Below are 19,586 nucleotides of genomic sequence, written 5' to 3'. Positions count from 1 at the left end.
GAAAGATGATGCTGTGAAAGTGCTTCACTCTATATGCCAGCACATTTGGAAAACTCAGCAGTGGCCACAGGACTGGAAAAGGTCAGTTTTCATTCCAATCCCAAAGAAAGGCAATGCCAAAGAATGCTCAAACTATCACACAATTGCACTGATCTCACACGCTAGTAAAGTAATGCTCAAAATTCTCCAAGCCAGGCTTCAGCAATATGTGAACCGTGAACTTCCTGATGTTCAAGCTGGTTTTAGAAAAGGCAGAGGAACCAGAGATCAAATTGCCAATATCCGCTGGATCATGGAAAAAGCAAGAGAGTTCCAGAAAAACATCTATTTCTGCTTTATTGACTATGCCAAAGCCTTTGACTGTGTGGATCACAATAAACTGTGGAAAATTCTAAAAGAGATGGGAATACCAGACCACCTGATCTGCCTCTCGAGAAATTTGTATGCAGGTCAGGAAGCAACAGTTAGAACTGGACATGGAACAACAGACTGGTTCCAAATAGGAAAAGGAGTATGTCAAGGCTGTATATTGTCACCCTGTTTATTTAACTTCTATGCAGAGTACATCATGAGAAACGTTGGACTGGAAGAAACACAAGCTGGAATCAAGATTGCCGGGAGAAATATCAATAACCTCAGATATGCAGATGACACCACCCTTATGGCAGAAAGTGAAGAGGAACTAAAAAGCCTCTTGATGAAAGTGAAAGAGGAGAGTGAAAAAGTTGGCTTAAAGCTCAACATTCAGAAAACGAAGATCATGGCATCTGGTCCCATCACTTCACGGGAAGTAGATGGGGAAACAGTGGAAACAGTGTCAGACTTTATTTTTCTGGGCTCCAAAATCACTGCAGATGGTGACTGCAGCCATGAAATTAAAAGACACTTACTCCTTGGAAGGAAAGTTATGACCAATCTAGACAGTGTATTCTAAAGCAGAGACATTACTTTGCCAACAAAGGTTCGTCTAGTCAAGGGTATGGTTTTTCCTGTGGTCATATATGGATGTGAGAGTTGGACTGTGAAGAAGGCTGAGTGCCGAAGAATTGATGCTTTTGAACTGTGGTGTTGGAGAAGACTCTTGAGAGTCCCTTGGACTGCAAGGAGATCCAACTAGTCCATTCTGAAGATCAGCCCTGGGATTTCTTTGGAAGGAATGGTGCTAAAGCTGAAACTCCAGTACTTTGGCCACCTCATGTGAAGAGTTGACTCATTGGAAAAGACTCTGATGCTGGGAGGGATTGGGGGCAAGAGGAGAAGGGGACGACAGAGGATCAGATGGCTGGATGGCATCACTGACTCTATGGACGTGAGTCTGAGTGAACTCCGGGAGTTGGTGATGGACAGGGAGGCCTGGCGTGCTGCAATTCATGGGGTAGCAAACAGTCGGACACGGCTGAGCAACTGATCTGATCTGACTAGTGGAATTTGGAAGCTTTCATCCATGCCATACGGAAATGAGAAAAATTGAGAAAATAGCAGTATCTTCCTTAAGAGCTTCTCCACTCCCCCTACCTCCCTGCCAAGTTGAGGTCTGTTTTAAAGTGCCATTTTTAAAACTGAAATGATAGTGACTACCCCTATCAGGACCATATGATTCTCCCAGAAGACTCTGTTAGGATTTGTAGCCACAAGGTAAATCTTCCAAGGAAGAAATGAAACTTAAGATAGTCACTATTGTCCCAGAAACGCTGAACTGATGAATCTGTAAGTCATCACAAGACAATTTGAAAAAAAGGAAAGGAAAGCTATAAGGATGTATAAAATTTCCATCCCTTTGACCAGAAATTATGTTTATATTTTTTAATTAAAAATTAATTTTAAAATCACGTGAAAAAATTGAATAAAAATTGATTACCTCAATAGATGCAGAAAATGCTTTTGATAAAATTCAACATCCAGCTAATCTGACTCTTCTCATGGAAAGCATACAACTTCTTTTTATCCATTTGATTGCCCATTATCCCAATACCACTCAAGGAATAATCTCTTCCTTCATCAATCTGAATTATTTTATCCAATATTGTTCCATATGTATTAGGGTATTTATCTTGACATCTTATGATCTTTTTCAGTATATGCCAGAACCATAGCTTCTTTATATTTTTTATTTATAAGAATTTTTGTTACTGCTCTTATAAATAGGACCTTACTTTTTCTGGCAAATCTGGCTGTTTGTGTATATTACCAGTTGCTGTTTTCTGTGTATTAATGTTGTACCAAGTCACTTTGCTGAGCTTTCATGTTTCATATTATTCTCTTGAGGCTTCAGCTTTATGTAGATGCTTCTATTTGTAAATAGTAAAACAAAACCTAAATGTAACCAAGGAGGTTCACTACACTACTAAAACAAATTTTTGGTATGTCCTTAAAATGGAAACTTAACACAGAGCAGTTAAAATGAGTTGGACTTGTTCAACAGGGTTAATCAAAATGTAAAAAAGCAAGTTACATAAGTGTACATGTGCAATACCATTGTGTGTTTCACAAACACTAAATGTATGTAACTATTTCACGAATGAAGGACTGAATTCCATAATTCCTAACACCACAAGGGCTTGAATGCTTACAAGATATGCAGCAAGAGTGAAAACAGGCATAAGGGATGGTTACTTCTGAAGAGTTGTAAGGGAATCAAATGACAAAGTGGATAAAGAGGGCTTCAACTTCTTCTGTTTAAACTTATTTAAAGAAAAAAAAGAGTTGGAACCAACATGGCAAGTGAAATATCTGTTAAATACAGGTGAGAGAACAGCTGCTCATTACAAAAGTCCAGGTGTTTTTGTAAATGCTGAAGTATTTAACAGGAGCTTTAAGAGACATATTTTTGACTGATCTACTGTCCAAATTTTTAACTCAAAATAATCAATTTGGCCCAGCAAAAAGATTTCATTGATTTTGGCAAGTTTCTAAAATGTTTTGCTCTCCTTTGCATATCCTAGGAGCAGAAATTACCCCGTTTGTCTGCTTCCTACCATTAAAGTGTAAGCTGTGGGAGCAGGCATTTTCCCATTATGTTCAGTTGCATGCTCAAAGCCTTAAAGTGGGTAGACATTCAATAAACTCATGATAAATGACTTTTAAGTGTTTATTTCCTTCATTTGGAAGCCTGGGTGTAATAGTGGAACCTGGGTACCATGAATATGCAGTACAAGAACCAGGTTTTGTCTAAACAGCAGGTTTTATTTTAGCCTTGACATAAACACAGGAAATTTCTGTTCAAACACACTATACAATTCTTTGTCTACTTGGTATATAGTAGGGGTTGGCAAAAGAGTCCCACAGAGCTCAGTATGGAAGCTACAGTTTCCTTTTCTGATCATAGATTTCTTCTTTCAACTCAGAATCGATTACCAGTTTTTGAGAATCTTTGGTTCAGCTCAAAGCTAATTCCTATATCTCAACTGCATAGCTTGTTTCATTAATCTAAGATAAATTATGATTATGAGATATTAATCTTCACCAATATTGGCTGGTTAACCTACAGAGAACAAGATGGTAGAACTCCTATTAGAGTAAGAAATAATAATTACTGTAAACACAGTAATTTCCTAAACAGTTCATGGATGTCTTAGGACATCAGTATCTTTCAGCTTTAGGGTATTCTATTTTTCTACAGAAACGGTCATGTTACTAGCCTATGAAATTAGACTCCATGTTGTAATAAACAGACAAAAGACAATCGAAGTACAATTTTTTAATAAAGATAATTACAAAAGATGGAAAAATCAGCTCATAAAGGCCAATTACTTCTTTAATAGATCAGTTTTTTGACATAATAACACATCAATTTTAAATACTATCACATAAAGCATGGTGGAGAAAAGAAATTTTGCTTCATAATTAGAAAACTCACAATAAAACTTGCCAAGAAAAACAAAAACAAAGCCATTTTGAAAATAAATACAGTCCATGCCAAAGTAGTATAAAATGAAGCCAGAAGTCTTCAAAAAGAAAAAACATTTTTCTTCCCAATATTTTCTCACTTTTTTATGGTTTCTGAAAGTTGTGAGACTCAAATTCAAGGATTGTTGAGCTGTTCTGATTTGGCTCTGTTAAAAGAGGCAATATGAAATATTAAAAACTGCACAATCTCAGTTTAAATGCAATGACCAATAGATCAGTCCTATGGTTCCCACCAAGAAACATGTAAGCTGGTAGTGCCTTGAGTTTTTGGAGCACTGACTGACTGCCTTGACCTTCTGAGGGTTTTACAACCTATTCCAAGTCATCCTATGAAGGCTAACACAAAATTATGTGTGGCCAAGCATCTATATGCTTTCTGACAACAGAAAGCTCAATTATGGTCTTTTAAAAAATTATGTTATACTAGCCCAGTGATTCTTAAAATTTACCTGTCTTATAACACCAAAAAATCATGTATATAGAAATAAGAGCACCATGAAAGATGATGAGTGTCTATATAAAAGTTAATAGCAAAACAAGGCTTAGATAAATTATGTTCAAGAATATAAACTGACCTATTTTAATACATTCAGTTACAACACTGATTATTATTAGCTTTTGTAATTTTTAAAGGCATGTTACATAAATGAAAAACAAGCAAGTAAATGAAATATAAGCTAATGGTTAAGATACATATATATTGTCTTACTGCTACTGCTAAGTCACTTCAGTCGTGTCCGACTCTGTGTAACCCCACAGACGGCAGCCCACCAGGCTCCCCCGTCCCTGGGATTCTCCAGGCAAGAACACTGGAGTGGGTTGCCATTTCCTTCTCCAATGCATGAAAGTGAAAAGTGAAAGTGAAGTCGCTCAGTAGTGTCCGACTCTTAGCGACTCCATGGACTGCAGCCTACCAGGCTCCTCTGTCCATGGGAGTTTCCAGGCAAGAGTACTGGAGTGGGGTGCCATTGCCTTCTCCATATTGTCTTACATACCATACTAAAATTCAGAGCATCTCATAACAACCTACTGATGATATTCCAGGTTTAGTTCAGTACTTCTCAAAGAATATATGTATACTCACCCCAACCCCAGTAAACATACTCATTATTTTTATAGCATATAAAAATTACTAGAAAAAGAATACAGCTTACCCTTTGGTATCTGTTTTTTCACCACTATTATCCTTGGATTTATCTTCCTCCTTAACATCTAAAAACAAAAATTGGGAAGAGATTAACACCTATTTTGAAATATAAAATGCATATATTTTATTTTAAAATATATCTTACTTAAAATATAAAAAACTCCCATATACAATATTATCGTTCATGAAATCAACAACTAACTAAGCTTCTGAAGATGTACTAAATGACAGAGGTTCAATATCAATGCAACATTTGCAGTCCTGCCTTTGGGAACTTTGCCCTATGGGAATCACAGCATTATAGGCAGGATATATACTATGAAGACATTCAGCCAACAGACATGCGCAAACACCATGGTAGATCAGGAAAGGCTATGACAAGTGACCTTTGAGAGGCATTCTGAAGAACAAATCACTTTTGAGTGGGAAAAGGGAAGAAGTACCTTGAACAGAGGGAAAGCTCAAAAGGACTTTGAGGCAACAAGGAATTAGGTTGGAAGGAAAAACTGCAAGACCAATTTGGCTGGAGTCTTGTGACAAGAGGACAGAATCAGTTAAGGTCAGAGACAAAACAGAAGCTAAATTCTATTGCTTATATAACCAAGTTTTTTTTTTTTTTAAATAATGGTTAGGCTGCTGCTGCTGTTGCTAAGTTGCTTCAGTCGTGTCTGACTCTATGCGACCCCATAGACGGCAGCCCACCAGGCTCCCCCATCCCTGGGATTCTCCAGGCAAGAACACTGGAGTGGGTTGCTTTTCCTTCTCCAATGCATGAAAGTGAAAAGTGAAAGTGAAGTCGCTCAGTCGTGTCCGACTCTTAGCGCTAGTACCCTTCTTTTCTAGTACCCTCTTTTTTTTCTTAAACTTTTTCTTTTGTACTGGAGTATAGCTGATTAACAATGTTGTGACAGTTTCAGGTGAACTGTGAAGGGACTTAGCCATACATATACACAGCCATTACTTTTTAAACCTTCACTATATAAGTATCAGAACTTTACCATTTTAATAAAAATTAACAAAATAGTAAGAGTAACACTATCCATTCAAGATCATTGAAACAAATTAGCCAAAATGTGGTAAATTTTTTCTTTAGATAAGCCAATGAATCAAAGTTGTGAGGCAATGATTATAATACAAACATATAGCAACATGTTTATTATGACATTTGTTTTGGCTTCTGGCTTTATTTTAGATATGTAAACAAAAGTGCCAAGTGTGGTTTGGGGAGGGATGAAGAGCAAAGAAATATTCCTAACTTTAGGTTCTGAACTACAGACTTTTAAAAATGTTTTCTATGGTAGTATTTTTTTTATCTGTATGTTGCAAGATTTTAACAAATGCAAGACACTATAAGAAGAATTTCATTATTAAACTAAGAAATTTAAGTATCAATTACTATCAGCAACAGAAGTATTTAGGAACTAAATACTGAGATTAATCCACCACCAGGCCATTAAAGCCAGATCAAAAGGCACTCTCATTTTCAGCTAAAGCAGCAATGAAAGATAAGCACTCTAGTGCACCCACTTTCCCATTTGGAAGAAAAAGCATAGAAAGATAAAAGTTTAAAAAGCAAGAATAAATGCCAGAAAGGAAGACAAACAACAAACAAAAAATACAGAAAAGACAAATTGACAGAGAAAAGAAAAATACTAGAAAAATCCTACAGCTAAAGTTAAGTCCTTCTTACCTCAATCATAGCTGGAATCTCTGGATGTCAATCAGTACACAAGAGCAGACTGGAGCCATCATTGTAATACATTGGGAAGTTAAAATTATAAAATGATAGACAGAGAACAGTAGCCTATAGTGGAGTCAATCCACAAACAAAACAGAACTAGATGTGCAGACATGCTACAGATTCCAAACACTCTCTAGTGAAAAAAGAACACGAGAGCCAGCTTACTCACGTAACTTCAATATGACAGAAAAAGGATGTTGGCCCAGTACCTCTGAATCTGTTTTCCACATGCTACAGGGTCAAAATTAACAGCTCAACTAAAACCTGTGCTCCTCACCGTTACCTGCATATAGGTAGCAGGTATCCAGCAGGAAATGCACCAAGTACAAGAACTCAGGTATTTAAGATACTGCATTCTCTAGCCAAGAGCAGCTCAATCTAGCAGGGAGATATGTAAAGTTCCTAATGAGGTGTTATAATATGATGTGTTAAATAAAATGACTGAGATATGTGTAAGTGCTCTGGAAACTCAGATAAAAGATAACACACTCTGAAAGCAAATGCAATGCCCTAAATCATCTATTTTCTCAACAGACAAACTGACACATTTGCCTCAACAGACAAGACACATTTTTAAAGTTAAGACATCAGAAAGTATTGTCTCCTCCTAACCCAGCTCTCAAATCCCTTCCCATCTTTCCATCGCTTTTACGTTTCTTTCAAATTATAACAAAGTCTGTTCTCTGAGCCTTTTCAAAATGGTGAAACTGGTCTAAGGTTATATAATGTGAGTCTTCTTTTATGCTTTATTCTCATCAAATAAACTTACAGGCAGTTACAAATTAGCTTAGAATTTCTGCTCTGCTCATGGGCTACATATGGGTCTATAACCAGTCTGTTCTCTCACTCAGTCTAGATCACAGTGCAACATTCAATATTTTAAGCCTATGTTGCCAAGAAGAGATAGTTTCCTATATTATAAAAGCAAATGTGACTAATAACATTTGGAGAGCTTTAACTAAAAGTTTACTTACATGGAGGGAAAAAAAGTCACCTATTTGTTTAGCATACTCACCTATTTCTGATACTCATTTAAGTATTTCAGGATCTTATAAAAATTGCCTGGTTGCTCACTTTCAAAAACTTACAATTAAAACATCTATCAAAAAATAAATCTGACCTGCTTTTTTGTCCTCCGTTTCCTTCTTGTCTTCTTCGATTCTAGCTTTTTTTGCTCCTTTCTTATGATCAGTCACATTTCTACGACCGCCTTCTCCTTCATCCTCAGAATCTGAGAACTCTTCATCACAAGCTATTCGTTTGTCTGATGCTCGAACTGACACATTAAAAGATTTTTAATAACATTTTGACAAAGGCAGTCACAGATTTTACAACTGTTAAGTGCATTGCTCTATAGAAGAACTAGCCAGTCATATTTAAAAGTAAGGAAACAGATTTTAAGATTATAACTGAATGCATGGCTTGCTAAACATTGAAAATTTAGCTTTAATCTAGGAAGAAATAATTCAAAGGAATACGAAGAACATTAGAGGTTCTCATTAAAAAAAAAAAAAAACTTTGGAGGAAAAAAATATTGCTTTCCTGATAGGAAGTAGGAGTGATGTCTTTAAATAAAAAGTAACCTTTTATTTCAGAGCTGAGAGGGGAAGGAGAGAAAATAAGAAATATCATTTATGTCAATTATGTTAGAATGTCTATACCATAATAGCATACTATTAGGCTAAAAGCTTACAAATCATATTAAGTGGAATTAGATGGTAGAATCAAACAGAAGGTGCTTAATGTTATTCAACTTACACTACACATAAGTGGTTAATTTGTAGAAAATGAAATTGCTGACACTCAAATCAGGCTCTGAGACAAAGGAAATTAAATCTACATAAGATTTAAAAAATGATGAAAATAGACAGTAATAATAGTGTGCTCATGAAAACAGGTGAAGTTCTTGGGCAACCAAAACCTTCAGTCTGTAGTGTGCTTTTAATAAACCAGAAAAATGTAACAGAATACACATCAAAGGACTATCTTACTAGAAATTCTCTTGTCTGGATCTTCTCCATCTTCATCTCCACTATCTTCATGAACTGCATCTTCTGGAATAGCTTGCATCTGGACGCCAGGTGCATGAGGCAACATGCGTAAATTTTCAAATAAACGCTGTCTAAATTACAACATGCATAGTTATTAGAAAAAATATTTTCTTTCAAGTTCCTTTTCAGTGAAAGAGGAAACATTAAGCAAAATAAATTGCATCTTTTATCTAGCTTAACCTAAGAATTAAAATCGTAACATTTACTGGGTACTGATACTTTACCTATTATTAACCTGTTTAATCCTCAAAATTTACAAGGTAGATACTAAATTTCATCCCCCATTTCAAGGATGAGGAAATATAAGCATAAAGGCAAATTAACTTGCCAAATGTCATGGAGTGAGGGCACAAACCCAGGCCTGGGTACGAACAATGTCTCTCCAAACTCTATTTCTTAGAGAAAGGTTTATCAAATGTTTCAATGAAAATAAATTTCACTTTTGTGTAAAGCAAGAAAATATACAACTTATAGAGCCCTTTTCAACAAAAAAGTCCATTTTAACTAACAGAAAACGGAAGTATTTTTGAGCTATAATCTATTATACATTTTCCATCATTTTATAAAATTAAAGAAACCAACAATCTTAAGGTTTCAAATACTTTTGACAAAAGGGAATACCTTATGTATAAAGTTAAACTGACCTACTGCACATGACTTTCTAAAAGCTTCAAAAGTTACATTAATAATGTTAATCAAATCAATTTGATGATGTCTTACTTTATCTTTTCCATATATTCTGGAGTGTTCTGGTTTGTCATGTTTGAAGGACTAATATGCAGTTTGAAGTCCGGTCCAAAATACTCAAAATAATCATTATATGGCAATTCTATTAAAAATAATGAAATAAAGTTACATATTAAAAGCTCAATCCATACACAAAATCCAGACTCAAGTTGTAAAATATTTCCAGAGAAAATATTTAAAAGTGAATACAAAATGAATTTAGTGGCTGCTCTCCTATTTACAGTTTTGGAATCAACTCTAATGACCTAACCATCTTTTTCTACAAACAGACAGTTCATCCAATAAAGACATCACAATAAGAACACTTACCGTTGGGAATCTCACAATCAAGGGCAACTGCAGTCTCATATGTCCAACACCGAGCAACGTTGCGGATTGTGTATCCACCTCCCCCAAGCATCAGTAATGGTAAATTGAAAGTTTTTACAACTTCTACACATTTAGCATGACCTAAGACAAAGAAGATTTGGGTAACAATATATTTACACACTGTAACAGCTGGAAAAGAAAAATTTAAAAATATAAACAAAATTTTACTCAACCAAAATGGCTTTGCTAAATATTTAAAAAACAAATAATACATAAAAATTTTAAGAAAATTTCTAGTCTAAAACTTTCATCAAACACCTTTTACCAATATACAAAACTCATTAAGACATAACTGGCTATGTTAACAAGTGTACTTGATGGAAAAGTCAAGTATACAACTATATTAAGATTAAAATATAACACATTTTTATTAATGTGATATGAAAATCCTATGTTCATATAAGGTTACCTGGGGGGAAAAAATAAGTGAGGTTACAATGAAACATTAAGTACAACCTAATCTAAACTGATGTTTTGTTACCACTTTTCTCCACAGACATGAACAAAAAAATTACTTAAGACTATACAGGTTTCAGATCAGTTCAGTTACTCAGTCATGTCTGACTCTTTGCGACCACATGAATCGCAGCACGCCAGGCCTCCATGTCCATCACCAACTCCCAGAGTTCACTCAGACTCACATCCATTGAGTTGGTGATGCCATCCAGCCATCTCATCCTCTGTCGTCCCCTTCTCCTCCTGCCCCCAATCCCTCCCAGCATCAGAGTCTTTTCCAATGAGTCAACTCTTCGCATGAGGTGGCCAAAGTACTGGAGTTTCAGCTTTAGCATCATTCCTTCCAAAGAACACCCAGAACTGATCTGCAGAATGGACTGGTTGGATCTCCTTGCAGTCCAAGGGACTCTCAAGAGCCTTCTCCAGCACCACAGTTCAAAAGCATCAATTCTTCGGCGCTCAGCTTTCTTCACAGTCCAACTCTCACATCTATACATGACCACTGGAAAAGCCATTGCCTTGACTAGACAGACCTTTGTTGGGAAAGTAATATCTCTGCTTTTGAATATGCTATCTAGGTTAGTCATAACTTTCCTTCCAAGGAGTAAGCATCTTTTAATTTCATGGCTGCAGTCACCATCTGCAGTGATTTTGGAGCCCCCAAAATAAAGTCTGACACTGTTTCCACTGTTTCCCCATCTATTTCCCATGAAGTGATGGGACCAGATGCCATGATCTTCGTTTTCTGAATGTTGAGCTTTAAGCCAACTTTTTCACTCTCCTCTTTCACTTTCATCAAGAGGCTTTTTAGTTCCTCTTCACTTTCTGCCATAAGGGTGATGTCATCTGCATATCTGAGGTTACTGATATTTCTCCCAGCAATCTTGATTCCAGCTTGTGTTTCTTCCAGTCCAGCGTTTCTCGTGATGTGCTCTGCATATAAGTTAAATAAGCAGAGTGACAATATACAGCCTTGATGTACTCTTTTTCCTATTTGGAACCAGTGTGTTGTTCCATGTCCACTTCTAACTGTTGCTTCCTGACCTGCATACAAATTTCTCAAGAGGCAAGTCAGGTGGTCTGCTATTCCCATCTCTTTCAGAATTTTCCACAGTTTATTGGGATCTACACAAAGGCTTTGGCAATAGTCAATTAAGCAGAAATAGATGTTTTTCTGGAACTCTCTTGCTTTTTCCATGATCCAGTGGATGTTGGCAATTTGATCTCTGGTTCCTCTGCCTTTTCTAAAACCAGCTTGAACATCTGGAAGTTCACCGTTCATGTATTGCTGAAGCCTCGCTTGGAGAATTTGGAGCATTACTTTACTAGTGTGTGAGATGAGTACAATTGTGTGGTAGTTTGAGCATTCTTTGGGATTGCCTTTCTTTGGGATTGGGATGAAAACTGACCTGTTCCAGTCCTGTGGCCACTGCTGAGTTTTCCAAATTTGCTGGCATATTGAGTGAAGCACTTTCACAGCATCATCTTTCAGGATTTGAAATAGCTCAACTGGAATTCCATCACCTCCACTAGCTTTGTTCGTAGTAATGCTTTCTAAGGCTTAACTATAGGTTATTTTAGATAGTGGTATTATGGACACTTAACTTATTTATATTATTACTATTAAAAACAACTTTAACAAATTTCTTTGTATAGAAATCTAAATATAAAGTAAACCTAACATAAAAACAAAATATTTCATTTGGATGTCATAATTCAATAATCAATTACAAGTCACTAGTAACTTCTTATATTATCATCATTCAGGAACATAAGTCAACCTTTAAAGCAAGAACAAAATCCTTCAATTACAGAAGAAACTGATACATGTTGAATATTTGGAAAAATCAAAGTAAGTACAAAGAGAAAAAAATACCTAAAAATCTATCATCTGAAGATGCTGCTGTTGTATTCAGTTGCTAAGTCATGTCCTACTCTTTGCAACTTCATGGACTGTAGCTCACCAGGCTCCCCTGTCCATGGGATTTCCAAGGCAAGAATACTGGAGTGGGTTGCCCTTTCCTACTCCAGGGAATGTTCCCAGTTTAAGGATCGAACCCATGAGTCTCCTGCATTGACAGGCAGATTCTTTACCATTGAGCTACCAGTGAAGCCTCATCATCCAAAGATAGTTTTTTTTTAAATATTCCGTTCCAATTCTTCCTAATTTTTAAAAGCTTAAAGTTTTCTTCATGTAACTATAACTGTGGGCATTTTCATTAAGTATTCAATAGTCACATTATATGAGTCACAACCCAATTTTTATTACTGCAATTACAAAAATGCATGCTTCTTATAATAGGGGAAAGCCATTTGGGTATTTTTAAAGATGAAACAAACAAAAAATTAACTTAAAGACTTCTAAGTAAAGAAAGCTGGCTAAAAAAGGACATTTCCTTTTCCTTCATCTCAGAATCTGACAAAAATGATTATAAAGGGATTTTTCTAAAGGCTAAAACTTATATACATGAAGACTGGAGAACATACAATCCTAACAATATAAACGAAGATAGAAAGGAGACGGACAAGAGGTAAACTGACTTTAGCAGACCTGAGAAATCTGATTTGAAGCTGGCACTGGAAAAAGCTTGGAATCAAGTTTAAGCTTTGGGATTGCAAATACCTTTATATGCTTTATACAAATTACATTCTATCAGTCAGTTGAAATATAATGTAGATTTACAGTAAGAGTAAATGTTGTGGCTTATAGTTATGAAAGCTATTACTTTTACACACAAAGGCATTAGGGACTTTCAAAAAGTTAAGACAAGAAAAGTGACAAAGTAATGCACACTTTGAGGACATTAGATAGATTTTAAGAAGATCATATCCATTTTTGAGGAAACAGATAATTTCAAATCGTTCAACCTAATATAAGTAGAATAGATTGATTATCTAATAATTCTAATGCTGCCCGGCACAGGAGCCATCCTAATATTAAATAAAATAGTCTTTAAAATCTAAATTTAGTTGTTAATTTCCGTTTAAGCCAATAGTAAGTACTGGAAAAAGTTCTACCTGAGAATTCTTCACCTTTTATGAGCGAATTCAAGTAGAACATGAACTTGTTACCTAAAAGTTCACAAGGAAAACAACTCCAAAATCTTGTACAATATCCATGATTAATACTACTAACCTACGTACGATAAATTTTCAAAACTTATAAAATATTTTCAGATTTATTCTTACACCCTAGCAGCTCATTCCATAATGGTGATCTTTACTTTGGTCTGGACCTCTATCACGTTGATTTTAACACTTAAAAGCAAAGAACAGCTCAACATTCTAACAGATCTACAGAGGAAATTCACCCAAACAAGAACAGGTCAGAAGGCTGTTCTTCAAGAAGGTAAAACTGATAGAAAACCTGATCCACCTTCATTTATTAATGAGTAACTGAGAAAACGAAGGAAATGACAAAATTGCACAGAAAAACAAGTTATGCAAAAGGAAAATTGAGTAAGCTGAACCATGCTTTAATGTTTTTGATGATGCCATAAACAATGACTACCATAACTAAAATTCTGGTCTAGATTTAAACCGCAAAAATGGGATACTGGAAGGGTAAATGCATGTGTTAGGGACACAGTGGTGACTCCCTTTTCTTTCACAATGGAAAGTAAATATACAAGGTTAAAATTAAGTTAAAAATAATAATACAGCTTGCAGAATTCCCGGGTGGTCCAATGGTTAGAACTCTTGGGCTTGCACTGCTGAGGGCCAGAGTTCAAACCCTGGTTGGGGAACTAAGATCCCATAAGCTGCACGGCATGGCCAAAAAAAAAATAAAAAAAGCTTGCATATTGTCTTAAGAAAGGTAAGCACCAAAAGAATCAACCAAAAATGTTGAAAATTATGCTAAGTGTAATATGTGGAATCTAAAAAACAAATGAGCAAATATAACTTAACAGAAATAGTTACAGAAAACAAGTAAGATAGTTGCAAGAGGGGAGAGAAACAGATGAAGGAGATTAAAAAGTACAATATAAATGAGACACAGGTATGAAATATAGTGTTGGGAATACAGTCAACAGCAAAATAATATCTTTGCATGATGCTTGATGACAACTAGACTTATCATGGTTATCATTTGGAAATGTACAGATTATCAAATTACAATGCTGTGGACCAGAAAATAACTACTATAATGGTGCAGGTCAATTATACTTCAAAAACAAACAACAAACAAACTGACAGAAAAAGAGATCAGATTTGTAATTACCAGAGGTGGGGAGGGGATTAGATGAAGATAATAAAAAGATACAAACTTCTAATTAAAAGATAAATAAGTATGAGGGATTAAATGTACATGATGATGCAGATAATTAACACTGCTGTATATTATAAATGAAAGCTGTTAAAGACAGTAATCCTAAGGGTTCTCATCACAAAGAAAAATATACACATTTTCAATCTATTTCTTTAATGTTTTAACTATAGGAGATGATGAGTGTTCACTAAACCTTCTGTGTTAATCATTTCACGATGCTGAAATCATGCTATTGAAGTCAAATTATAATGTGCACCTCAAGCTTACATGGCTACATGTCAACTACATCTTAATAAAACCAGAATAAATAAATAAACAAATATAAGTTAAAAAAAAGAGAAGAAAATCACTGCCTTGGTTGGGACAGCAACAAGTCTTATAAAACTGCTCACATAAAAATGTATATATAAATTTGACAAAATAAAAGACCTAATTTACTGAAACTAGATTAACTGTAATTATATAAATCAATTCGAAATACATACATACATATGCCAAAAACCTGTAAAAAATATAAGACACACGTGGTTCCGTGTTAAGTAGCAGGTAAAAAAAGACAATTTTTATGGGAAGTTCTTAGGAAGAAGAAAATTTTTTTCTGGAGTATCACCCTTCAAATCGCTTACCTTTAACTGTCAAATTGAAGCAACCAAGTCTATCACCAGATAGGGAGTCTGCACCACACTGTAGCACCACAGCACTAGGCTGATACATCTCCATCACTTTTGAAATAATCTATGTATAAGGTAACAAATGTTAATATCTCTAAAAAACATTTTAGAATTCCTTTTCATTTTAAAAAATAGTAATACTTACAGGCTTAAATATCTGGCCATATGATTCATCATCTATACCATCTCTCATTGGAAAATTGACAGCATAGTATTTGCCTTTTCCTGCACCAATATCCTAAAATACATAGTGTAAGTAGATCTTAGAGAATACATTATAATAAAAAGTTTGACATATTTAATTATTCAAATATTTTAAAAAGATTTAAAAGAGTAGGTAACAAACCCAATTCTGAATTCATCTTATAGGCTGAGAGAGGAAATAATATAGAATAAGTATGTATTTCAACATTTATGGATATTTATAAAGCTGAAAAGAACCAATTCTAGTTAATCTGTAATGATTATTTTGGGGAGGAAAGAAATTTAACACAGTTAAGGGCAGTTTGAAATTAAATATTAACTCAAGAAATTTGTCATAAACAAAATACACAAGACAAATTTACCAGTCAAACTGTAGGAAATTCAAACTCTGAGCCAAAGAACCCTGCAGGACAGGGTTGTCCTGCATTGTCTCTAATGCAAAACCGTTTCTTGTGGCTCACAATCTGGTATGAGTTGATTAATACTGGTAAGACTTTCTTCAAGTTTTAACAGCTACAGACTAAAACACTGAAATCTGTCTTATTTAACTAGGCTTGAAATAAATTTTGTTTCTACTTGTTAAAAAAGTATCACTCAAGGCATTAATACCTCCCAAAAGAAGCAAAAGAGAGAAACTGAGTTCCAGCTACATACATACAAAACATATATACTTATTTTATTAATTATAATTTATGCATGTGTAAATCTATGTTTATGTATATGTGTATATATGTACACACACACACACTATGAATAGTTGATTTTTGAACAACACTGGGGTATAAACAACAGCATAGTTGAAAACTTGAGTTTAACATTACAGTCTGTCCTCCATATTTACAATTCTGCATCTGTGGGTTCAATTAACTGCAAATTGTGTAGCACTGAAGTAATTACTTAGTGAAAAAAGTCCCTCAGAAGTTCATAACCTGTGTTGTTCAAGAGTCAACTGTATAATTTTAGAAGAGATGGTAGAGACATTTCTCATTACAATTGACCTGTTTTACACAACAAAGGTTTGAATGGTGGGTCCACTTTTGTGCAGATTTTTTTTCCAATAAATGTATTAGAAAATTTTTCTGGAGGTTTGAAACAACATGAAAAAACCTGCATGTGAACTGCACTTAGAAATATTTTTGAAAATTAAGAACAAAGTATGTCATGAATGCATAAAATATATGTAGATGTACAAAATATGTTAATTGACCATTTATGTTATCATGAAGGCTATTAGTATTCATGCTTTTGGGGAGTCAGTCATATGCAGATTTTCAATTGCAGGAGAGTCAGCATCCCTGATTCCCTTGTTTTTCAAGGGTCAATTGTATAATGTCTCAATATATATGAATCTTTAGGATTACTAATACAAATACATGTTATTCCCTTTTTTCTCATGGAACAATCTCAGCTTGAATCCATTTTTTAAAGAGCATAGTTTACCCTTCACCCTTCAATATTAGAGTTGTTATGATCCAACTTTTGATGAAAAAGCATGAAATTACACACACACTCCCACAATTTTTCTTAAAGAATCTAAATTTTTATATAACTAAATACAAACTAAACACATATGGACAAACTAAAATGCTGTAAATCCTGAGACTTCTGTAGTAAAAAAACACAGTTGGAATACACATTGACACTAAGATTTCAGAATACAGAAAGTTGGTTAGCACTTCTCACTCGAGTTAAAGGTGAATTAAAAGCACTTCTCACTCACAGTTCAGAACTGCGGCCCTTATTGGACCAAGTTTTATACCCTCCGTAACTACTACTACACCTACGACAACTACTACTACTACTTATCACACCTTTGTTTTTTTTCTTCCATCTACTACTACTACTTATCACACCTTTGTTTTTTTTTCTTCCATCTACAGACTACTGATCTAATAATAATGCAAGCATAGTTTTAACAACGATCTAAGCTCACAGTAGACTTCTTTTCTGATTTAGAATGAATTCTCAGGTAGAAATGGTAATGTTTACTAAATTATATAATACTTGAACTTCATGAAAGTCCAAATACAACAACACGTACAATGTAGGAAACTGATTTTAGTTTCCTAAACTTGGGGATATCTTTTAATACCTAAAGGGAAAAGAAATGTGACATTTCATAGGAGTATAAAATCTTGAGAGGAAAAGAGATGTTGAAAGTCATTTTCAATCTTTAAAACACACATTTTCCAGTATCTTCCAACTTCAAACAATTCTAAGTACACTGTTAGAAATTAAACAGAGGCTTCCACTGCCATTTCTGAGATGAGTTAAAATTACACTGTCTTGCAGTGTAATTTCTTTAAGCTTAAAGCTGGGAAAGTTTTTGCTTAATTTCCATCAGAGTGCAATGGTTATAGACAAATTCTACTGGTTTAGAGCAGTGGTTCTCGAATTTTAGTGTGCAGAATAGAATCATTCAGAATTTCTGGAGTCTGAGAATATGTGCTTTTAAGTTCTCCAGTATAACTGACTCTGCTAGTTTAAGGATCATTGGGAATCACTGGTCTGTAAGATAAGACCAAGTGGGTAAAGGCACTGGATGAGCTACCAAGGCAAGAAAGAACTGAAAATATAAATTATTTTAAAAGCCACATAATTTAAACTGAAATAAATGAAACAAATGACCTCCTACCCACTTACGGGTAAAGAAAAGTTTCATCATCTGCACTCTTACTGAAAGAACACAACCTTGTGATCAAACAATTAAATCATATATTTGAAGACTACTTTAAGCCCACTCTAAACTTTTGGTTGTTAAACTCTAACATAAGGACATATCACAGACTTAAAACTTACCTTAACATAATAGTTTAGGACTAATGTTGAATGGCATGCTAAAAGAAATCTCCCATATAATACAGCTAAATTAAAAGCAGCTGACCCTCCCCACAAAGGCCTATAGAGTAAAAAGATGAGAATAAAATGGAAATGGTAAACAAATTTTTTGCTTTGAGTTAAATGTATACTGATATGTATTTCTTTAGTGTTTTTAAAGTTCATGTTTTCTGTGCCTTTTCATTTGTAGACTTTACTCCTCAATAAAAATCTTTTTGTTTAAAAAAAAAATAAAAGCAGCTGTATAAATTTTTGAATAAACTTCAATGTGCTTGTAGTTTGGTTCAAAAATCAAAACATCTAGTGAAGCAAAAAGAAAAAAAAAAGGTGGGGGGGACTTCAAAGCACTAAATGAAAGAAGATAACAGAAATATAATAGAAATAAATGTGCTTAATATATAAATAGGCAGGCAGGATAAGCTATGATATTCTTTTTCTCCCTAAATTGCGAGGGAGTTGGGGGATAGAAATGAGGGGGGAGAGAGGGAAGCCTAAAGAAAAAAAGAGATTAAAGTCTGAGTAATTAAAGACAAATCACAAAAAGAGGGCAATACAAAAACCTTAAAAAGACTCTAGTCAATTATTTTATCCCACCAATCTTTATGTTCAATAGCAATATAGGCTACAATCAAGTAGGGTTTGATGATTCAAACTTAACATCAAAAAAACTGCTTCATGCTTTGTGGATGTTCCAAAGTATTTATTCAACCAAATAAAAAGCTCAGCAAAAGAAAGCCCTTAAAGTTATTGAATTTTTGCTTATAGTCAGCAAAAAAGTGAATTACAACAACATTACAGCACATAAAAATGACTTAATCTTTCATATAAGCTTCAAATTAATGATCCAGAAAAATATTAGTTCAGGTGTAAGATTACTAACCTCCTCTAGGTTCATCTCATAACATTTATTCAGACAGAATTCAATCTTACCCTTAAGTCTCCTGTTCCAGGAAAGTATTCCCCATACTTATGGAATGATACAGTCATTACACGATCTGTTGTATAAAAAGCCTCCTCAACACCATCACCATGATGGATATCAATATCAATATATAAGACTCTCTGATGATACCTGCAAACAAAGCCATAAGTTTTCAATAAGGTTTTAAGACAGGAAGAACTACCATAGATTTAGGACACCTGTTTTTGAGCTCCCACATTCCAGAATGTTTAATCCCCTTTCTTT

At 34.6% G+C, this 19,586-nt stretch overlaps 1 protein-coding gene across 1 annotated transcript in view; it reads right to left on the bottom strand.

Annotated features, from left to right (window-relative positions):
• Nucleotides 1-3,682: 3,682 nt before the first annotated feature.
• The window catches only part of HDAC2 (histone deacetylase 2), a 35,375-nt gene continuing 19,471 nt past the window's right edge, over nucleotides 3,683-19,586 (bottom strand). Inside the window, exons 6-14 of the mRNA XM_086317220.1 lie at nucleotides 19,331-19,472; nucleotides 15,504-15,596; nucleotides 15,314-15,422; nucleotides 9,902-10,042; nucleotides 9,566-9,674; nucleotides 8,786-8,916; nucleotides 7,915-8,070; nucleotides 5,061-5,118; nucleotides 3,683-4,052 (exon numbers count right to left, since the gene is read on the bottom strand). Of these exons, the coding sequence (XP_086173346.1) occupies nucleotides 4,022-4,052; nucleotides 5,061-5,118; nucleotides 7,915-8,070; nucleotides 8,786-8,916; nucleotides 9,566-9,674; nucleotides 9,902-10,042; nucleotides 15,314-15,422; nucleotides 15,504-15,596; nucleotides 19,331-19,472 (970 nt within the window). The 3' untranslated portion in view covers nucleotides 3,683-4,021. The remainder of the gene's footprint in view (nucleotides 4,053-5,060; nucleotides 5,119-7,914; nucleotides 8,071-8,785; nucleotides 8,917-9,565; nucleotides 9,675-9,901; nucleotides 10,043-15,313; nucleotides 15,423-15,503; nucleotides 15,597-19,330; nucleotides 19,473-19,586) is intronic.

This window comes from Bos grunniens, chromosome 9 (assembly GCF_055505025.1).
Source record: "Bos grunniens cultivar Pamir isolate PY7600 chromosome 9, Bosgru_T2T1.0, whole genome shotgun sequence".
NCBI lineage: Eukaryota > Metazoa > Chordata > Mammalia > Artiodactyla > Bovidae > Bos > Bos grunniens.
This window is presented reverse-complemented; position numbering and strand designations above follow the sequence as displayed.